The following is a 23,042-nucleotide window of genomic DNA, read 5'->3' on the forward strand; positions in this document are numbered from 1 at the left end:
TTGGTATATTGTGGTAACGGCTTAACCACATGCACGGAATACGGAGATTGTTAAAAATTGACTAATATGATAACTGATATTTTTATCAGGTACGTGTGGCTTAATTTAATATTACTAATTCGTGGTTTTCAATTTTCATTTAAAATCAAAATTTCTAATCAGTAAAATCTGCATTCTGCATTTCGCCGGCTGGTTGCCACTGATAAATAGTAAAGACGACAAAGTTATAATCATAAAGTTAGTTAAAATCAAGATACATTAATAGAGAATTTAAAAAAATTGTATTTGTTAAATCTAATATTATTTTTAATAGGTACTCGTGGAATTTGTTTGTAATTTACAATGGTTTTTACAACGGCAATCATGATGGTGAGAAGTAGAGGCCCAGATGAGTTTTGGAGGAAAAGGAAAATTTTCAAAATTGCTGCTGTAAATAATATTTTTAGATATCTTTATTCTTTAAATTACATATTCGTGTCCATGGGTGTTATGAATTTATGTTCTTATGATTTTATGAATAACTCACACAAATCCCACTTGAGTCTAATTAAATGGATTTTACTTTAAATAATAGACCCCCTTTCCCCTGTAAGTATTGTATTTCACATAATATATTATGTTTAGCACTTTTCCGGTCGTCGAAGAAATTGCTATTCTATTGCTATTAAGGCGGTTCACCGTGCTCTTCAATTTGCTACAATTGGACGGACCGTGCGTAAAAGTGATATGATTGATGTAAGTAATAAAACAAGTACAGTATAGTAGTATACCTATTGTAGGGCAACTAGATAGCTGTCTCCTTCTTGTCATCGAAGTCAGTTGCCATTTACAAAGCAGGCAATGTTTACAAAATAATATCATCACAGCATATATGTATAGATAAATATATATGTATATAAATAAATGTAAAATAAATGTAAACATTGCCTGCTTTATAAATGGCAGACAATTTCAACATTAGTCACAACTGTAGTACAAAGACGATTATCTGGTTGTTGTGTATATCTATTATATGATATATATTCTACCTAGTGAATGCCCAACATTAATTTTTTTTTAAATAAATATTTTGTTTAAAATGCATCTTATACTTAATAGTGTAACTTGGGAGCTCTAAGGTCTAATCCAAATTGGAACCCCTCCTAAAAATGTAACTGATCATAAAATATGTTTTGTTTCATAGATATTGCATGTAGGCACTACACAGCAGCGCTGTGATTGTATGCATTCAAAACCAGCCAGTCACCACTCTCTGAATGCATGCAGTTAAAGCAGTGCCAACATGTAATATTTTGAATTTGAAAAAAATAAATAATTTTAATACTTAAGTATTTATAACACATATCAAAATAAAAATATAAAGAAAAAACTCATTGTTTGATCACTTTTTGTATTTCTTCTACAAATTTGATGATCAATAATTTTGCATAAGTATTATCTATAAATAAACTGTATTAAGAATCCGATATATAGATTTCCTATGTTACAGGTGTTATAGACAGAGACAACACATCCTCTTAAGCAAAAAAGTTTAGTTGATTTTTCATAAATGCTGATGTATTATTTACTTTATGATACCAATGTGTAATGAAAAAGAGAAAAAATACAAATTATTAGTTTTTCAATAAATCTCCAAATAAATATAATTATAAAGGTTTAAATCTTTTTCATAAAATAATTATAGACAGTGTGTGTCAGGCGGTAGTGGGTAGTTTAAACTAAACTACATTATATGATATTGACTGTAGTAGTGTACAATAACCAGGTATCTATAACATAAAATTACTTTTTAAAAGTATCTTAAACTAATAAATAATAATATAGTATTTTGTCAATTAGCTTTGTTTTAACTTTTAACTTTAAAAGTAAAATAATGAAATATAATAGTTGTATTTAACCATAAGTTGTAACTTTTATTGGAATACAGTATCTAACTTGAATTTATTATGAATAAAGAAAATTAAAACAACAGTATAAAACTATTTTGACATTTGTCTACAAAATAACCTTGAAAATCAGCCCAATTAATTTTAAAAAAATATTCTCATATTCTCTAAATAATTGAAATATGAATATTATGTTCCATTAAATTGTAATGTTTGAAATTTCACAAAAAAAAAACAACAAGTGGTTTCAAGTTTTATTTAGTAACAGAGTAATAAAAAAAAATATTGACAATCAGACTTGAATAGGAATAACCGTAGTTATTAGTATTGATGCTGAAGACATTTTCTTAATTAATGATCCTATTTGCTAAATTAATTAGCAAATTAACTATAATACCATTCTTATCATAAATTAGGAAAACTACTACAACTCCACTTGTATATAATTGGTATTTAATAATTTTACTTAAATTAATTAGCAAATTAACTATAATACCATTCTTATCATAAATTAGGAAAACTACTACAACTCTACTTGTATATAATTGGTATTTAATAATTTTACTTAAATTAATTAAAGTGAAAAACATGCTTGATTGTTTAATTAATTAAATGGAACTTTTAAAGTTTTAAGTAAATATAAGTAAGTATATAAATGAACTAAATTAGAAATAATATTTTACAAAAACACTCCTTACTTCTTAGATACAATCAGTGAATATTAATAATAATAAACAATATTTCCACATTGTTATCATGTATTATTAACATTAAATAAATTCAAATAAAATAGACTAAATTATCAAGCTATTGAAATTGGTATTTATAGGAATATACTAAAAGTTAAAATAGTAATATTATTCAGTGTTTGGAAGGAACGAGTTCCAAAAGGAACGGATTCCTGGAATGAATTTCTTTTTAAAGAACGATGGACGAATTCCTTTTTATAAAAAAAGAACGAGGAAATGAACTAGTTCTTTGTTTCAAGGAAAAATAACAAAATTGTTCGTTCCTTTCTAGTTCCAATAATTTACACAGATAATTATGTAAATAATTGAAATTAAGATTTTTTTTTTAATGTGTATAATGTATATAGCTAATTAGTGATTGTCATCGAGTATCTCAAAATAGAATTATAAAATATGTACCTATACTTGTAGTTAGTTATACATTATAATTAAAAATTAAAGAAGTACATACATATGAAAAAAAACATAGGTGATTAAATAAGAATTTTTATTTTATTTGGAACTAAATAAGGAACTCGTTCATTTTCCAAAGGAATGACAAAGGAACAAATTCTTTTTTTTAAGGAAGCCAGTAGTTTTTGAGTTTACAGAGGACGAACAAACAAACAAACAAACATTCATTTTTATAATATATATATTGATAATCTAAAAGTAAATTTTTTTATGTAGATGTCTAAGAATTCTAACCTACATTTATCAACAAAATAAATTCTTTTCTTTGTTGTTGCAAAATGATAACAAAAATAAATAAATAATGAAACTTTTTGTACTTATATTATTATTTTTTTTCCCTAAAAATATTATGATATTGTAATAATTAGGTATTATATTTATATAGTTAAAAGTTAAAACTAAAAACATTTAAATTTAATAGCAAGAAACATGTTTGATATTGTGTGATTTTATTAAATTTATTATTTAAATTATTATTTGTCTGTATTCTAAGCGAGTGTAATACATATTATGTTATATCATTGTCTCCTATGACACATTGCCACTGATAATAGTAATATACTCTTATTTATATTGTATCATACTTGCAAAATATTTGTAATAAGTATTAACAAATAAGTTCACTTTAGTAAGTTATACATTATACATTATACAATGTTTAGGAAGATTCTAAGCTCTTGTATAAATAATATTTCATTATTCAAATAATTTAAAAATAAATGTTTGCAACAGTCAAATAACCATGTACTGATTGATACTATCTGAATATGAGATGTATAATAGTTCTTAATTATTTTCTGTGAAAATGTAATGACCTGTGTGTATCAAACGCTAGGTTTTGATAGTTCTCTATCTATTTATGTGGGGGATTAGTTAATTGCATAACAAAAATGTAGGTATCTATATCAATTTATGTAGTTGTGAAAAAGCCAAAAAGGTACCTATAATATTTAAAATTAATCAAAACTAATATTTTGTAAAGAAATATTTTAATTGTTTAAAATTTAATTTTACATTTAATATTTTAGTTATGGAACACTCGCATTAAAGCTGGGTGTGAAGAACACGGGGTTGAAATAAATAATTTCAAGGATAGTTTATCGAGATGTGACATACACTTGAACAAGAAAGTTTTAGCTGATTTAGCTATTTGGGAACCTAACTCTTTTAAAGTAAGCATAACTTATTTTGTATACAATAATTTCTTTTAACTACTTCTTATAGTTTATTTTTACTATTTTAATAATTAAAAATTTCTTTTTTTAGGCACTGTCTGATCTAGCAAAGTCTGTAGCGATTGATTATAACTTACCAGGTACTGAAAAATATGACAAGCCATCAAATGTAGTCACAAGAGGTTTATTGAAGAAATAATTTTGTTTTATATATTTTTTTTTAAATGAATCATAAAACCTTAAATAATTTTGTAGAAATAGAAATAAATGTTATTTGTAAAAAACCTACCTAACCTTATTAAATTAATTATTATCTGTATTAATATATCCCATGACTTATTATCTGTTGTTCCGAAAACAAATAAATTTTTTTTAGAATATATGATAAAATACAAGACCCAAAATTATTTTGAATCATTAAATTTATCTACAGAACAAATTAACAATAAATGGCTTCAAAATATTTAACTAGGTTGAGTAATAAACAAATTCAATCGTTTAATTAATAGTTTTCTGTCATTATATATTTTTACATTAAAATATTATTGTTATTAGATATTATGTAAATTGTTTGGTTTTCTTTAAAAACAATAAGTCTGAATAGTCTCATAGGTTAACACTTGGATATTTGATATTTTATAATTATATATAGTTAATAGTGTTGCAAATTAAAATAATAACATGTGAATAACCAATTTAACAATACAAATTCACAAGTATAATCTAAATGTATGAAGTAAAAATAATAATGTTTTACAATGTTTTATTATTTACATTTACAAGCAGTTTAATTTAGAATTTAATTAATATAAACTAAATAATGTATTCATCCTAAGGGGTTGTACCCATGTTGTACCATGTGGGTTGTCGTCATACTAAAACATACAAAAAAATTGAAAAATTTACATTAAGCAAACTCACTTCTATGTTGATAGTTTAAATATAAGAAATGCATAATTGACCCATTATTGAACTTAAAGATTAAGTATTGTTTGTTTTTAAGCAAGTTATGAGTAGGTATGTAAAATGTTAATATTTAAAAATGCTCATAAGTCATAATACATAACCCTACTGGCTACTTATAGAATGATCATATTTTACATTGTATTATATTAACATTAGAAATTGGCTAAAAATATATTCTCATACATCCAGACATAATAATTTACTATGGATATTTTGGTTATTGGAACTATAGATTATGTGAGGCCCAAATAAAAAGTACTATAGAGAACAGTGAACCTAACCTAACATAAGTAGGACGTAGGTACCTACTGTAATAAGTAGAAATAATGGCTTTATAGTGACGGAAACTGACCAATAGGTATTAATCATATTAATTCATAAATGTAGGGTCCTATCTATCTAACTAGCTTTAAATGGAAAATTGCTGTACGATAACAATAGCTTGGGATTTTGGTAGATCATTCACCTATGCGGCTACAACTTTTAGATTATGTGGATAATAATAGAATATTCACGTATAAGATTATAACCTATAAGGTTATGATTTATGTGGATAACAGATGGCAAATTATATTAGGATGAAAAAGAAATAATTTTGTTCGGCAGATACATAGCATATCCTCCAATATGTCATTATAGACGTTATATTAGTTAAAAAATAATTAGATTGCATTGTATTATAATTATTAAAAATAAAAGGTTTTCTATAATATCAATCATGTAAAAAAATAAAAATAAAAATTGTATTGAAAATTATTTGGACTCCCCGCCCACTCCTTCAAAAAATAAATAATAAAATCCTATAGCTACTTGAGAGTAGGTAAACGAAGTTGCGTAGTTACACTGGCGATCCACTCGTTGGAACGTATAGCTAAAGCGCCGACGAAGAGATGTTTGCGTACGATTTATTGATATAATAATATAATATGTGTGGCTGTAAAAAACGGACTTAAAATTATATAAGTAAAAGACTTCATAATTATACTTCACATCATATATTTATCAAATAAATATGAAAAAGTATGTAATAGTACCTACTTATTTAGTTAGCCAGTCGGGTATAGCTATCTTAAAAAGTACAATATTAGCATTTGAATAACTTCAATGTTAGGTACACACTACACATATTTATTATTGTATGACCGAATGGGTCAAATACCATAGATACCTACAACCTTACACGCGTGAAACACTCAAATATTATAGACTACAAAAAAACTTAGAACTGTTCGATAAAACAGTTGATAAAAAGTTATTTATATTGAAATTGAAGGGCATTTTATAAAAACGTAAAAATCCCCTCAAACTTTGAACACAGTAGGGGTAGGTAGGTACTTCCTGAAAGGTATGGTATACCTACATAATGTATAGGTATTTAAAACATTATTATGCATCGTCGTGACACATTAAAATGTAGATTCTACATTTTATTTTTTTATACCCACTGTATAACTGTACAATAGTTATATTTTTACTTCACAATCATACGCTATTACTAAATTATGTGCATGTCCCCAGTACAAAAGGGAGCGCATTATAATGAAATTATAATGCTAAAAGGTTTTCGTTGAAATATTAAAGTATTAGTGTAATAATTGTTTTAAACTCGTTATTATTAAGTCAGACATTTTTACCGTAGGTATCAAACGAAAATCCTGGTAAATAACATAGGTAAATAAAATAAATTACAATATTAATTAATTTATTGTTTGAGTTTTAGCGAGTATAATTTATACATTATACATATTATATAATACATATAATTTTGCTATACAACGGGTTATTGTTATACATTACACACAAACGTGTTTCTGCATAAATTTTAAGTTATATAATATATTAATATATTATTATATATACCTATAGGTAATATTAATAATTCAATAAATTCATTTTTGTCATTCACAAATATTATATTTGATTCATTGACGAATCCTTAAAAAAATCTCTCATTTCCATTGAACTTAATCCCATTATTTCCACGTGATTATAATATCATCGTAAAATAGGTACCTATACCTATTCAATATTCATAAATCATAATACGTGTACATCTGTTTTGGACTCATCGTGTAAATAATATTATTTTATTCGATGATTTTGAAATAATGACGTTCAAAAAATAATAGCTTGTAATGATAGGTGTGTCGTTATAGATTTTCATTTATACCACTGATAGGTAGGAAGGTACATAAGTATTACCGTCCCTTAAATGTATTCTTTCGTGCTTATAACTAATTATATATAATCACTTATTCCTATTGAAAATACATTTTATAGATTGAATATTTCTAATAAATGTTTTAAAAAAAATGTGTATTATGAATACTATATTACTGCTTAATGTTATGATAATATATTAAATTATTATAATATATATATATTACGTGTAGTATAATAATAGTACTTACACCGGGCTACACGACAATCGTGTATTATGAGTATAATATTATGCAGACAACACAGTGTACCTAATAATCATGATGATGGCTATATAAAAATATGGTATTGGGAAGGTGTGGGGGGGATAGACTAGAATATACTTTAAATAAATTTAAAAAAAATATCTTTGGGTAAAAATAAAAGATGTCTTACACAATATGAAACATGGGCAGATATAGACATCCGTATTATCCACCTTATCTATCCGTTTTAACTAATTTTTAGATCAAAAACTCAGTGATACCTATTTTAAAATTTTCAAACAGGTACCTTACCTCAGGGCCGTCCCAACGATTCGCGGGGCCTGGGGCAGGGTAAATTGGCGGGTCCTAAAATGCCTAAAATGCCATTATCGCACGTCAGTTGCATATCGCATATGGGATCTATACTCCCCAAATTTGAAACTCAAATGTGCGCAAATAATCTTAACAAATATAGTACCTTGCACCTACAACAACATGAATAAGTAAATTAACTAATAACGTACCATGTCATATAATCAAACTTAATGTAATAAATAAAAATTATCAAAAAAATATTGACAAAATAAGACAACAAATATAAAATATAGCAATAGGTACAATATAAAAATATATTAAAAATTAACTTTTCTGCTCTTTATATCCGCAAATGTATCAATAATATCATCATATTTTAATTGGTCAGCAATTTCTTTTTCGATAGAGATTATAGCTAAGTTGGTGACTTTTTCTTGTGACAACGTGCTTCGGAGATAGTTTTTTTTATTAATTTCAGCTTTGAAAACGATCGTTCTGCTGAAGCAGTAGTTACGGGCATAGTATTCAGCTAATATTGGTAGGTAGTAAAAATTACATCAATTAAATGTATAAAATATAAATATAATAAGTGCGTTATTATAAATTTATAAGTACTACTTACATGTAATTGTGTCGTAACATCGGAATCATCGGATAAAATTTTCGGTTTATTCAAAAACTTTACTAACGAACCACGAATGGAGTTTATGTTTTCTTCAATTTGTATTTTTTTTTTTTAATTTTTCACTACTAGATAAATATTTTCGGAACTTGTCTCGTGGCCTTGACATTTTTGATTTTATATTTAATATTATTATATTATTTACCAGTTCAAAAGTTCAATAGAATATAATGATGGCTTATTAGTTAATATTACTTATTATTAACGTCGTACGTGGTATGCAGTAGCCAGTAACCAGTAGATTACCTATTGCTATTATTACTATTACTAGGGCTGTGAATTTAATGCTCTAAAAAACCTTAAAAAATGCATTAAAAATGTCAAAAATATGCAATAAAATATGCACTTAAAATGCAAAAAAAAAGGAATATAAAATGCCAAAAATTATAGTATAAAATTTACTAAAAATGGTTTTTAATTTAATTTTTATATTTATATTAATTTTGGGTACAGGATATTAAACATTAGTACAAAAAAGTGTTTATTTAAAAAAAAAAAAAAAAATAATAAAAATGTTGATTGAATTTGAATTTACATTTGCATTAAGATAATGCTATTCACCTGAAACATATTTAAAAAAATTCGAATTTAACACCATCCATTACAGTGACCCACTTGTAACATACTGTACAGCAGAGCGACATCCACTTATCCACCTTTTTTAAAATTATTTTGTATTAACTATATACTGTTAAATACATATTGTTATTTAGAACCTTCGTATAGTACCTATAGTTTATGGACAACTGTCCATGTCGTTCCCGCCGCGGTGTAATGCGTTATTTTATGATTTATTCAACAGTTTTCGTCGCCTTTAGTGTTTGATGGCTTAAATATTTCTTGGTACATATTATAATATCCGTGTAGCGTTTATACTACGTTTATACTCTGTATAATTAACTAACGAATTTTTTTATTTAAGTTATATATTCTAACGATTTTTTAGTCGTTAAATCTGTAACAAATGATTACACTCGACAAAACGAAAAAAAAAGAAACAATATTTTTTTGTTTTCACAAAATTTATTTATTAATAACAAAAACAAAAAATAATACAAAAATGTAGAAACAATATTTTTCAAAACAGAAATTGCATTTTGGTTGAAAAAAAATAGCACATTGGCTATCAATAATATATTAAAAAAGGGCCGAGAATAAGAAAAAAAAAATCGAAATTTACAATATGATATGAACAATTAGACAATTTGAAATAATTTAAAGGAAAAAAAGGAAAAAAAAAATACGTCGGGCAGGAGGTCAGGACACAATCAACAAGGGGGAGAGGATGCAAGATGGCGAATTTTGGTGCTGATATATGCAATATGTTATTGGCCACTGGTCACCTCTGCACGTTCTCACGACCTGTCCCGCGGGTTGCCGAGTATGTCGCGGGCGCGTTTGCTCGGACGCTTGACGACCTTGCCCAGCCGGCGAGGCCAAACCGATACGGCCGCGGAGCGACCACGGATGTCGACGACGAACGGCGGCTATAGTGCGCGATGTTGTGCGCGTTGACGGTCGACGGCGCGACGACTCTGCCGACGGACGGCGAAGACCAAGACACGGAGCGAGCGAATCGAGATTTTGTGCTGCGGAACCGGCGGGGACGAGCGAAGCGGCCAATGTGGGATTACCGCGGGGCGAAAAGGCGAGAGTCAGCGGACCGCTCCAACTCTCGGTAATTTTCGCCCTGGCGTTGTCCCTTCGGCCGCTTCTTCGTTCCGCCGCCGCCGCGGTGAAGTCGCGCGCCGCCAGACCCTGAAACCGTTAAGTTTCCTTGGATCCGGCGGCGCTGACGTCCCCGTGTTCCTAGCACGCAAATCTCCATACCACTTACCCCGTGCCAAGGTCTCCGCCGCTGCCGTCGTACCGAGTCGCCATCGCCGTCGTCACCGTCGGTGTACCGTCGGGGCGGAATCGTTGCCCGCGCCGGTACCTCTACTACTAGCCGCCGTGTCGTCGCCGCCGTCCGTCGCCGCCGCCGCTCCACGTGACCGTAACTGCAGCCGGGCGCTCGCCGAGCCGCCAGAGGGTCTCGCGCGTCAAAGACGACCGAGCGCGCTACGCCCGCGAACAACCCGTCGCGCCGCGGGTGACCGGAGAACGTGCGTGGGTGACTTACCGCCGCGCACCGTCCGTGCTCTTTCTCACATCCTCCCCTCCTCTGTGTCGCCGTCATCCCGCCCGTCGTCTACGGCCAAGGGGTGAGCTGCGGACGGGTTCTCATCGGCAGCAGCACAGAGCCCGGAAAAAGCGTCTCACGCTTTTCCACCTCGTACGATGTGGATCGATTTTTCCGGGTGCTGCCGCCGGGTCCAGCCAACCGACCAGCTCACCAAGACTATTTTTTACAACTATACCCCTGGCCGGCTCAATTTTCTCATCCAACACGTCTTCTGTACGCAAAACGTCGTCGAGTGGTCCGCCCTCAGGAGTCGGAGTGGGATTGACAGGCCCCGACTCCGAGGACGGCGCGTCCCCACACGACGACGTACAGCTGCTCGCCAACAAAACGGAATGGTCCTCTTCTGTTTCCGAAATTTTCGAATTGTCGTCTTCCTGGACAGTGTTGTTGTTGCCGAGCGGTGCTGCCTCTGGGATCGGAGCAAGCTCCGACTCTGCTGCAGATGACAGCGCATCGCCGCTCGGCAATCCATCACCGTGCAAGGAGACGGACTCCTCGGCGTCTTCGTCGAACTCCTGTCCATCTGCGCCTCCAAGAATCGGATTTTGTCCTTCAGGCTCCGACTCCGGGGTCTGATCATCGCCACTCGCAGTAGTAGCGCCCGAATCAATGGCAGACAGAAGAAGGGTGACTAAACCCACGAGATATTCGTCTGTTTCATCAGCGTGAGTGCCATCCATAATGTTTACAACAAAGTCTTCTAAGATTTCAAGCAATATGACGTTTACAGCGTCGATGTTATAATAGTTAGTTGCCATCTTTTGTTTGAGCGAAGATAATATGTATACGTGTACGTTGGGATTTAATCGAGAATTGCTAATGAGCTAAATACAAATCGTCCAACATAGAGACCGATCTCCGAGAAAATCTCCCAGACGACGACGACGTGTATTACTACTAGCCGGCCAGTAATATGTTTATCGTTCTCGTCGGCCCGCAGCATTAGAATTTCGAGCGCGTTAATTTTTCTAAAGACCATTATTGATATAATAATATTATACCTCAAGTTGGGGCAGAAAATGTAGAATATTAATTGTATAATTTATTTAATATGTCACTTGTATGAAAATATCACAATATTGTTACTATTTTTGACGAACTATGTGTAGGTACTTTTAATGTATTTATTTTATATTGTGGATACCAGTGTCCAGTGGAATTTACACTTGGTAAATAAATGTATGGGTAATGGGCATAAAACACCTTTATAATAAAATACCCAACCGAACATAACTTTGTCTATTACTAACTACGGCATCGAGTATCGACTGGAGATGGTAATTATCGGTAATTGTCGATAGTTAGCGACTGTGTAGAGGGGATTTCACAGGCTGTCGAGCCGGCCGCAGCGACGAGGCGACGTCGTTAATTTTTCAGGGAACTACACCACCGCCAAAAATAGAATGCAAGTGAATTACATATTAATATTGTATACAAATACCATACCAGCGTATACGGGTCTAATATGTATTAAATAAAAAAAAAATTAAATAATATTATAAAATATAAATACTATAAATAACATTTTATTGTTCCATTCAACAATATTGTACATGAAAAAAAAATATGATATGCACTTTTTTTTTTGCTCATCAACTTGACCTTTTATTGTATCTATGAAAGCGGGACCTGTCCAATTGTGGTGAGAGCGCGAGGCCCGGGGCGTGGGCCCCGCTCGCCCTGCCCTAGGGACGGTCCTGCCTTACCTACTTATTAGTAAAACGAAAATTACAGATAATAAAAAAATACAATGAACAGAATGAAAAAATTTGATAATCGAAGTAAAGATAATGATAGCTTTTCGATTACTTTATCTAATATTTTTATAGATGTACCTAGCCCGTATGTAGATATATCGTAGTATAGGTATATCGTAGTCTATTAAAATACTTTGAACATTCATATATAATTGGTAGATAAGTTATGAAAACAAGAGGAAGACCAAGAAGAGAACCAGCTTACACGCCTCCACTTTTCCCTCCAGAATTATGGTCTGTAGCTGAAAGGTTATCATCAGGATTACCCAGGACGACAAATACGGCAGAATCCTGGCATAGAAAATTAAATAGATTAATATCGCCACATCCGGGTTTGTCTGAAATGAATATTATTATTTATCATTATTTAAATTATTAATTTTATTATTGTATATCGTAGGACTGCATACATTAATCAAAACCTTACAATCTACTCAGAACGAAACTGAAGCAGTAATTGAGATGCTACTTTATGGGCGCAGTAATAAAAAAATGAAAATTCAAGTCCAATCCCACAATATACGTTTAAAAGAAGTGCAACAAAGATTCTTAGCTGATCCAGGTTATGATTTACTAGAGTATTAAAGAGGAATAGCACAAAATTTAAAATTTTAATTACTCACTTTATTATATTATTTATACTAAACTAATACTTATATAAGTTATACTAGTATATATACCTACCAATTATTTTAATATTTTATTACAACTTTCTTTTACCTTATAATACCTACTTTAGTTAATTTTATATTATAATTTATGTTTTTTTTTTAAATAATTAACACAAATATATATTTTTCGACCATAACATATTTCGATTACATGACATTTCGATAAAGGTAGGAAAACTTATGAGGAATCTTGTTTTACATTTTCAAATCTTAGATTAAAAAAGAACATTTTTTATGAATTTCTAACTCAAAATAATTTGTAAATTTCCGTCATTTTTACTTATTTTATCAATATTTGAACTTTAAATGCTTATAAAAAAATTGTGACTGGATTTTTAATTTTTTTCATCTGCCTTTGAAGCAATATACTAGAAGTCTTCTATTAAATTTTCAAGCTTTTTCAACCAACAAATAAAATTTGATTGATATTTATAGGAAAAAAAACTAAAAAAATGGAAACTGAAAGTGGCTCAAAATAAGTTAAAATGTTATGGTGTATAGAAAATGCTAATATAAACATTCAGTCGAAATTTCATGTAATTACAGTCATTTGTTTTAGAGTTGCACCAAAACCAAAATCGATTTTCTCGAAAAACAGATTTTGCGTAAAAATTCCCGTTCTTCCTTAATTTTTCTTTTGTTTTTCAGGGCGCTTTTGAAAACTACCGGAATTTTTTTACTATTAACCCCCCAAAGTTCCAACTAGATTCACTTTTCTATCAGAAAAGATACTATTGATGAAAATCTAAGTATTTTTACTGACCTAAAAGGTGATGACAGACACAAAAAAAAAATTTTAAAAAAAAACACACATCATTCTAAAATCAATACATTCATCGCTCCGCTCAGAACCTAAAGTTTAAGTTAAGACAGTCTGAAAAACCACCTTATCTGACTAACTCAAAACTGTTATAACTTTAATTATAGGGGGGGGGGGGGTTACATTTGCGGTGCAGGGCCGGTTTGATCCATATTTCCCGGGCCGAAAAAATTCGCCAATTCGCCCCTGAATATAACTATATGTTCAAACATTTTTCATACATTGCTAAAATACCTGCCTATGTCCTATACGTATCAAAATTATTGCAATTTATTAGTAAACATTTTACATTGTTGCTTGTGAATAGACTTATTATAAATTATTGTCATTTAACTATAATTTGTAAGGCATTTTCGATTTTTCGATTTATTGGTATCGAACAATACTTATTATTTCCAAATTTTTATTTTTAAACTAACGACATATTCACTTAATCATATTATTCAATTTTACGAGATTTTAAGTATACCATTCAATTTATTTTTGATGTACTCACCTAATATAATTTGTAATACGTTATTATAATAGTAAGTAGTAACCTATTAAATTAATGATTTGAAGATCTGAAGTGGAAGTGTAACAGTAAGTAAGAATAGCAATAAACATTTTTCCATTATGTTATTTAACAAAATTATTTCAAATGATTATTTACAGTTAGAGTGTTTACTATTATTGCTTTGAACAGAAAAATAAACATCGGAGCTATATAATTTAATTTTAGTTTTCCCTGGGTTTAGTCTTAACTCATAAAGCCATAACATATTATATAGTTTCAATTTATTCACAATTTATTATATTACTAGCTGTCCCACCCGACGTTGCCAAGGCCAAAGATTTGTATTTTTAATAAATATATTTGTAAATAAAAAATAAAAAAAAAAATTTTAAAAACACACTTTTCCATAAAAACATTTAAAAAAAAATTTTAAAAATTGCACTAAAAAGACAAAAATAATTCTCTGTACTTAAAAATAATGAAAAATTTATTGATGAAAAATTTAAAAGTGTGTGGTGCATCATACAAAACATTAAAAGCCGAGCTAAGTCTCACATACACTTCTTTGTTCAATCCTGTTTATAAGATAGTGACTGGCAGTATATGTCAAGTATAAGAGCAAAATAATGAAAAATTTACTGATGAAAAATTTAAAAGCCAAGGAAAGTCTCACATACACTTCTTTGTTCAATCATGTTTATAAGATAGTGACTGGGAATATATGTCAAGTGTATGAGCACCACACACTTTTAAATTTTTCATCAATAAATTTTTCATTATTTTTAAGTACAGAGAATTATTTTTGTCTTTTTAGTGCAATTTTTAAAATTTTTTTTTAAATGTTTTTATGGAAAAGTGTGTTTTTAAAATTTTTTTTTTTATTTTTTATTTTCTACTTTTTAGTTGAAAGTAAATATTTTTATTAAACGTTTAAGAAATATGTTTGTGAAACAAAAAGAATCAAACTACTGGTGATTATGATTTATTTATAAGAGGTTGCGGTTTTTTTTGGGGAAGAGAGAAAGTTCAATATCTGCGAGAGATATTACGGCGACGTCGTGGGGACAATCCTTTTTTTTTTTTTTGGTCCATGTCCCAAAATGACAACGGATTATTGTATTGTCATCCAAGACCAAGGTCTATACCAATTTTCAGAATTTTTCATCTTCAAAAAGTGCCTCAAATCGAGCGCGCAAGATTTGATCACAGACAGACGTGAAACCAAACTTAAGAAAAGTGTTAAAAATGTATATATCATAAAATTAATACAATATGTTATCAATTGCAATCGATTAGATAAACAAAAAAAAATTGAGATATAATTAACTATAAACGTGATGATTTGATGGATGCTTTTACCTCGACTGCCGGATAACTATAATGGTAACCATTTAAATGTAAAAAAAAAAATACTTATTTCTACCAATTATTTCTTCTATTACCAATAAAAATCATTTATATACTTTTACCTCTTGTTTTCTCTTTTCTAAGTGAGATTTTAAAAGTGATATCTATAGATGATTTAGCAATACTCACTAATACCAATGTCCTGTGTTTTATTTAGATGTTTATCTTGATCCACATGTGTTGAAGACTTTAGCAATATCTATAAGTAAATGTATTCGATGTTAAATAGTAGGTACCTGCCTATATTATTAGTCCTGTATTTACATTTTTTTCAATATTATTCAAATATTTTTGATATTTGAGATAACCGATATTGGACGGAAACTATTGAGAAATGAGGTAGGAGTGTAGGACCTTCATAGGCGGAAACTAGCCATAATTTGTAGAGAGGACTGATATTCAAAAATTTTAAATACTTCATTGCATCAAAATCGCTATGAAAATGTAATGCAAGGTTCTTCAAACGTTGTTATTATAGTGATTTAAAAGTATATTAAAGATGCAGATGCTTGATTTTTTTTATAAATATTTTAAGTTCACATTTTGAAAGAATTCGTTAAAATCAAGAAAATTTGCAAATCTTTATTTTTTTTATAAATTTTTTTTATAAATTCAAAAATTTATAAAAATGAGTGTTAAATGTTTATAGGAATAACGATTTTAGTAATTTTATTGTATACTCACATAATTTAAAAATAAATTTTATACACACAATGGAAATTTTGAAATGCAATGTTTTCGGCAAAAATTAATTCAACCTTCCTACTGCATTACTTATAGTAAAATAAATTACTGTAATGGCGATAATATCATAAAAATGTAAAATATACTTAGTAATATAGGACATAAGGCTGATAGACTCTTCGCTCAGAATAGATGTCTTGCAATGATTTATTTAATTTTATTTATTTATATCATTTAATTCAAATTTAACACATACGTTACAGAGACTTACTTCTCAATGACGAGGTACATACGACACCAACTATACAGCAGAGTGGTTACCTACTTTCATTCTTTTTTTCTATTTCTATTTTCTAGAAGTGATTGAAAATTTTATTTGTACTTTTAAGATTGTAAAATCTATAATATGTTCAAGGTGTAAGATGTTTAGTATAACATTTTATAATTAATTATTATGTTTCAAATTTTGTTTTTTGTTGCTTAAAAAAATGATTAAACAATCCCAACAAATAGAAATCATCTGGGGAACCTTTTATAAAGGTACCTTCGTATTTGTTTTGGTCAATTACACCACTCAGGCCTGGTCCAAAGACAGTATACGTTTCAATTTTCTTAAATGGTTGTTTTCTTTCTTTATTTGAAGGTTTACATGTGCGCTTAACACTATTTCTTTTACTTTTCATCTATATAATATTTAAATACGTATAAATATATAATCATATATAATTGTATTCAATAGACATGCCTGCATTTAATAATATTTATATTTAAATAAATTTATTTCGAAGTTACTACGAACATTTGAAAAGAAACTACATCGTACCTTTTGAATAATTATTGACGGAAACTAAATAAAAATACTCATTTAATTTAATCTCAAAATATTTCGAGATGTAAGAGAATTAAGTTAAAATATTTAAATAAATTATTTGTAAATTGTAACACAAAATACGTTAGGCATGTGGCCGTGACGATACGAAAATATTATACAAATTACAAAGTTGAATTTTACTAAAATGTATCTTACCTAACTTCTACCACTTCAATAATTTAGTGAGATTTATGTCTATTTAAATATTATAGAAAAATATAGATTTATGTTGCCAATTATTTGAAGTAACTCGATACAGGTGATTCAAAGTTAATAATTGATAATCTTATCACTGAACTTACAGTTTGTGGTTTATTTTTTGGCTTCTCGGGCATCAACATTTTTAATTTCTTTAATAATTCTTTTCTATGATTAAAATTGGCGATGGTTATTTTTTGGCGATCTTCATTTTCTGCGTCTTTAACTTTTAGCTTATGCATTATTGCATCATTATGTACGCGGAATAAAAATCGTCTGTACTCATTGTATTCATTTAATCTACAAATCACATCGTTGTCTTCAGTAATGAGTCTTTGATTTTGAAGAAGTTTTCGATTAATTGGTGAATTTACCCAGTGTTTTAAATGCGGATCGTGTAATGGGTTATATTTGTGTGATATTTCATACGGATCGTTTAATATAAAACTTAATTTAGTATCAGTTTGCAAAGGATTCTTTCCCATAGGTCCTCTATGGAAGACAATTGGACCAGATGGAGTGTTTCCGTGATACATTGGAATTTTTTCGTCCAATTTTCTGGATCTCCATGATGGAAGAGAGTTTTTGATTGGTGGATAATTGGGGATTGGTACAGTATCTCTGAATTTTGATACAGCTGTTGGACGGCGGAGAGTCAGCAATGTTGTTCGATCACAATTTTTAGAAGCTCTCCATTTTTTTTTGAATATTGGTAAAGGTTTTTCTTGAGTGCCGCATAACATAGTTATTGATTTCTAGTAGAGTATACTTAATAAAACTAATATTTTGTTGAATTTACAGATGTTTAGTTGCCATCTAAAAGTAATTGATAATACATTATATTATAACATGGTAGATATATAGTATACATATTATTATATAATTTAAAATATTAGCTAGATGATAAAATTATTAATGTGCCTAGTAAAAACATATATTTCACCGCTAAAATAATCGTGCTCTCTCAACCATACTCAACCAGAACTAAGCTATTTTAAAAAATGTCAGGGTTAAAAATCACACTAATTTAAAAATTATATTTAGTTACTATGTAATAAATCATATAATATTATACTATAGTTATTTATTACTATGTTGTGGCTCGCATAATGTAACAACAATTTGTACCAATATGTGCCTGGGGTAAAAAAATAAACCTAACCAACCTACTTATTATTATATGGATGTGGGTACTATATACTGTCAAGGAATAATATTTTTTATCTTCTGGATTTAACATTTATATAAAATATGCACACCAATAATATATCTTGCTACTTGGAGTGGGAAGGGGGGTTGAAATAACCGGGACAAACCAAAATAAAGTAAAAATTCCCAGTAGGTTCTTTTCAAAACAATCAGTTATTGGCTATATCGGTTTTTTTTCTTGTCATTCGAAAATAAATAACTGTAGACACTTGAAGTCAAGGTATGAAAGAATCCTTTCTGAATGCTGCTAAAATATTTATTTTAGCATTTTCTATACAGAATATAGGTAATATAGTTCAAAATACCCTGGAACATTTCAAGTTATTTATAGACATTTGAAATGTTTGAATTTTTTTCCACTAATACAATTTTAACGCATAATACAATTTTTATTTATGAGTAAAAAATTTTAAAAAATCAATACAAGGTTACTCATAAGTGGTTCTAATAACAATCATAAAATATAAAAATTAAAAATACATACCCGTTTGCAGATAGAATAATATTGGAATACGTTGACATGCAACGAAGCGGCGGAAAGCTGCTAGATGAACTGTATATTGATACTGCATATGAATAAAGCAATGTACGTTTTCTGTAGTGTTTTTGAACTTTGCCTTAATGTTTCTTTCACAACGAAAGGCGCTGTAGATGTGTTTACACGTGTGTGTGTTTTTTTGGCAGAATTTTTGATTTGGGCACCTGTAGGTATCTGCCATGGCCGGTCGGGGGATGGCGGCCTCTCTCTCCAGGCAGAAGTGCCGCCCGTGACCGAGGTTCGAACCGGTGACGATGCGCATTGAAACCGACGCCTTAGTCCACTCGGCCACTCCGTGCCCAATTTATATAATATGTGCCCTATTTTAATAATTAATCAACAGAAAATTACTTTTAGTCATACAGCTATTTTCGGCAACAAAATAATTTATTATACATTTATAATAGTTAAGAAAAAAATATTTTTACTATGTGTTAATTACCTACAAGCTTAGGTAGTAAAATACTATACTCAATATTGCATCTATTCTTTTGTACTATTTTGTTTTATACAATTTAAGTATGTTAAAGTTAAGAAAATATTTTAATAATGCACTTACTATTCTAATTTTCTTTAAGTATCAGATTAGCGCTACATTTTTCCGACCTTTTTTATATAGGTACATTGTATTTATAAAATGTCCACCTGAGGATAATGATTTCAGGTTAGCAAAGAACGTTGTGCTTGTCATCAATACACCTTTCTAATTTTTCCAATTCAGATTTATCTTTATAGTAACGCGCTGTAAGATTCAAACAATTTACATTTAAAATAATTTTATTTAATTATACCCTTAAACCATATAGTTTCAAGCCGATTATCTAAAGGTTTTTTATTTTGTAAAACAATTGAAATTCTTGAAATAAATGAATTATTTAGTTTTCGATTTAATGATGGTAAATAATATTATAATGTAATGATCTACTATATATAATATCTAATGGTATGTCACTGCAGCTAGTACTGTAAGTACCAACTATAAGTAATTATTATCATTGGAAGAAAATACTTACCACACCATTTTATTTTAATTCACACCATTTTTATGGGAACAAAATAAGCTTCGTGTAGTAGTGATGTATAGATGTAATAATAAATCGTTTCTTTTTACTGCTGTCGGTGGTCTTTCTATACCGAGGTGCTAAGTTTAATAAGTTTATACACTCAGCTACTCAAGGTTCTTTCAAAGATAAATCTTATTATTCATCTTATTTTATTTTCCTCTCGTAGAAAATATTAAGTAATCTTCAACGAATATACTTAAAACATATTTAATATGATATCGGAGAAGAAAATCGAAGCTATATTGAAATATTAATCCCCACAAAAACGTACCTATAGGCTATAGTACCTAAATATATTTTGACTCTAGAAATTTAAAGAAAATAAATTGCGTGCAATATTTCGACACTGATATTAAAAGTATAAACTATCTTATGTAAAATATTTTTTCGTGAACCTCCTTCGTGGCTACTTGTCTAACTTGAAGAACACAGCTAACAGTGAAACACATACTAACAGAATTTTTATAATATGTTATACCTACATCATATGACGAAAAACCAAAAGAGTGAAATAATCAACATAACCAACTGAACAAAATCATATCCTATGATCTCAAATAGAGGCAGAATAAAGAAAGTCGTACATTAATAAAAATAATTGGTCTAAACTGGGATCGTTGAAAAAAAAATAAGTTGGAAATTATAGCTTATAAGTTATAACAGCAGTAGTTGAATCAAAAAATATTAAATTAAAAAATATAAGTATTTCTTTATCTTTTGATAAAAGATGTCTGCCAAGCACCTTTATCTGTTTTAGATTTTAAACGAAGCTATGAATGTAGAATGTAGAATGTAGATATTGCGTTTACGATGATGTGTGTTTTGTTTTATTAAATTTACTAACCACATCAAACCTCGTCACTTTTTTTTGACGATTGGGAGAGTAAGTTTTCAGGCATCGTTCTATTGTAGTACAATAATAATGTACAAATATCTGTAATAGGTAAATTAAACATTTTGTCATGTTAGGCTGTTGAACGTTGAAACATTGCATGTTCGTGTGTAATAATCTTATATAGGTACGAATATGTCTAAAATTAGCAGAGACTTGGGATTCGTAACTCGTGTGTGAACATACATTTTATTACTGGCACTCTAACTTGTAATTTCAAATTATGATTTTAGTTTATTGATTTAAACTCGTATTGACAAAATATGTATGTTACCTCGGGCATTCGTCTGTCGACCTAGGTGCTTAGATGCTTAACACATAGTCAACTTCATATTTTTTAAAAACGTATACCATGGTAAACACTATAAACACTGCTATTATTATATAATTGTAAATTTATAATGGTAGTCATTCAATTGATTCCTATCGTTAAATAATATATTTCAATTAAACGCATCTTTTGAAAAGTTTAAATAATTTTTAAGTCATGTTTGCTGAATTGAAAACGTTAGTTAAAGGGCCTACCACTCTGCCCTAATTTTTCTAACACAATACATACCTAGGTAAGACAGCATTTTGTAATGATAATATTTTAATAATATTACTAAACAAAAAATTGATATCTGTATATAAATAAAATATATATCGTTTTCATTAAAATAAATATTTTAAAATTTGAAAGTTTAATTAAATATTAAAATTTGAGAACAATTGAGAGAAAGTTATGCAGATTGCAATTATTTGTTGTGCAGTGTCTATACTTAGTATTGTTTAATTATAGAACTATTCTTGTTAAACGTTTATAGAATTTCAAATACAAAAGAAGATTGTAAACTCAATCATGGTTGTAATAATTATAATAGTTTGAACAATAATTTAAATTATTAAACCTAGGTTTATATATGATAACATGGTGAAAATAATATTATGCTTCTAAATCTGTAAAAAAATAAAGAAGATTGTAATAGTAGGAACTCATCAAGAAACTAATAATTTATTTTATTACACATACATTTTATAAAATACTATACATTTTCCAATAATAATTTAAATATCTATACTAGTAGGATTTTAATAACTCATGTCTTAGGTATTTTTTTTATTAATAATTTATTAATAAAAAGCAGAATGGGTGAGATTATATTTTAAAGAGAAATATGAACAGAATATCCTTGAGAAATTTGTACCTATATTAATGAATTCATTTACCTTTTATTTCTGTATACAAATGTAATTATTTTTTTTTCATACCAACTTTATATTATATTTTCTGTAAAATATAGCGTCAACTTCTGTTAAAATTTAATATCAAACAATCTTTGAAACACGTATTTTATATAGGTAAATATGATTTATGATTAAATAATATCTACATCGCATAAACTTGTATACTGCAGGTTAGGAATGTTACGGTCGTGGAATGTAGGTAGTTAACAAATTTATATCTTTATTATAATAATTTCTAATTTATTGCAGCTAATGTAATTATGTAAGGCCATCGACTCTACGGGCTAGAGGGCTTAAGTAAGTGCTTACCTAACAATAATGTTTCAAAAATGTATTTGTTACGTATCTCTAATATTTTAGTCCTTAAGCTTTTTTTTTTTGGTTTATTTATT

General features: G+C 29.2%; 4 protein-coding genes across 4 annotated transcripts; 2 read left to right on the plus strand and 2 right to left on the minus strand.

Annotated features, from left to right (window-relative positions):
* The first annotated feature begins 79 nt into the window (after positions 1 to 79).
* On the plus strand, positions 80 to 4,551 carry LOC132946957 (large ribosomal subunit protein bL20m). Its single transcript, XM_061017082.1, has 5 exons — positions 80 to 237; positions 314 to 429; positions 625 to 735; positions 4,117 to 4,260; positions 4,355 to 4,551. The coding sequence occupies exons 2-5, from the start codon at positions 343 to 345 to the stop codon at positions 4,460 to 4,462; spliced, it is 450 nt and encodes a 149-aa protein (XP_060873065.1). The 5' UTR covers positions 80 to 237; positions 314 to 342; the 3' UTR covers positions 4,463 to 4,551.
* Positions 4,552 to 10,854: 6,303 nt separating this feature from the next.
* Positions 10,855 to 11,574, minus strand: LOC132946229 (uncharacterized). Its single transcript, XM_061016112.1, has 2 exons — positions 11,127 to 11,574; positions 10,855 to 11,024 (listed from the first exon to the last, which is right to left on the minus strand). Exons 1-2 carry the CDS (start codon positions 11,572 to 11,574, stop codon positions 10,855 to 10,857), a joined length of 618 nt encoding a protein of 205 aa, XP_060872095.1.
* Positions 11,575 to 12,739: 1,165 nt separating this feature from the next.
* On the plus strand, positions 12,740 to 13,158 carry LOC132946466 (uncharacterized). The gene is made up of 2 exons (XM_061016475.1): positions 12,740 to 12,905; positions 12,974 to 13,158. The coding sequence occupies exons 1-2, from the start codon at positions 12,740 to 12,742 to the stop codon at positions 13,156 to 13,158; spliced, it is 351 nt and encodes a 116-aa protein (XP_060872458.1).
* A 3,945-nt stretch (positions 13,159 to 17,103) lies between these two features.
* LOC132946459 (uncharacterized) lies at positions 17,104 to 18,463 on the minus strand. The gene is made up of 2 exons (XM_061016466.1): positions 17,825 to 18,463; positions 17,104 to 17,334 (listed from the first exon to the last, which is right to left on the minus strand). The coding sequence occupies exons 1-2, from the start codon at positions 18,461 to 18,463 to the stop codon at positions 17,104 to 17,106; spliced, it is 870 nt and encodes a 289-aa protein (XP_060872449.1).
* Between the last annotated feature and the right edge of the window lie 4,579 nt (positions 18,464 to 23,042).

The sequence above is a fragment of the Metopolophium dirhodum genome, chromosome 6 (genome assembly GCF_019925205.1).
Source record: "Metopolophium dirhodum isolate CAU chromosome 6, ASM1992520v1, whole genome shotgun sequence".
NCBI lineage: Eukaryota > Metazoa > Arthropoda > Insecta > Hemiptera > Aphididae > Metopolophium > Metopolophium dirhodum.

Coding starts and splice junctions, on each gene's coding strand:
- LOC132946229 (XM_061016112.1), bottom strand. CDS start 11,574: ATGGCAACTAACTATTATAACATCGACGCTGTAAACGTCATATTGCTT. Junction 11,025..11,126: donor CGTTTTGTTGGCGAGCAGCT/GTACGTCGTCGT, acceptor TGCGTACAGAAG/ACGTGTTGGATGAGAAAATT.
- LOC132946957 (XM_061017082.1), top strand. CDS start 343: ATGGTTTTTACAACGGCAATCATGATGGTGAGAAGTAGAGGCCCAGAT. Junction 736..4,116: donor GTAAAAGTGATATGATTGAT/GTAAGTAATAAA, acceptor TTAATATTTTAG/TTATGGAACACTCGCATTAA. Junction 4,261..4,354: donor GGGAACCTAACTCTTTTAAA/GTAAGCATAACT, acceptor TTCTTTTTTTAG/GCACTGTCTGATCTAGCAAA.
- LOC132946459 (XM_061016466.1), bottom strand. CDS start 18,463: ATGTTATGCGGCACTCAAGAAAAACCTTTACCAATATTCAAAAAAAAA. Junction 17,335..17,824: donor CAAAAAATAAACCACAAACT/GTAAGTTCAGTG, acceptor AATATTATATAG/ATGAAAAGTAAAAGAAATAG.
- LOC132946466 (XM_061016475.1), top strand. CDS start 12,740: ATGAAAACAAGAGGAAGACCAAGAAGAGAACCAGCTTACACGCCTCCA. Junction 12,906..12,973: donor ATTAATATCGCCACATCCGG/GTTTGTCTGAAA, acceptor TGTATATCGTAG/GACTGCATACATTAATCAAA.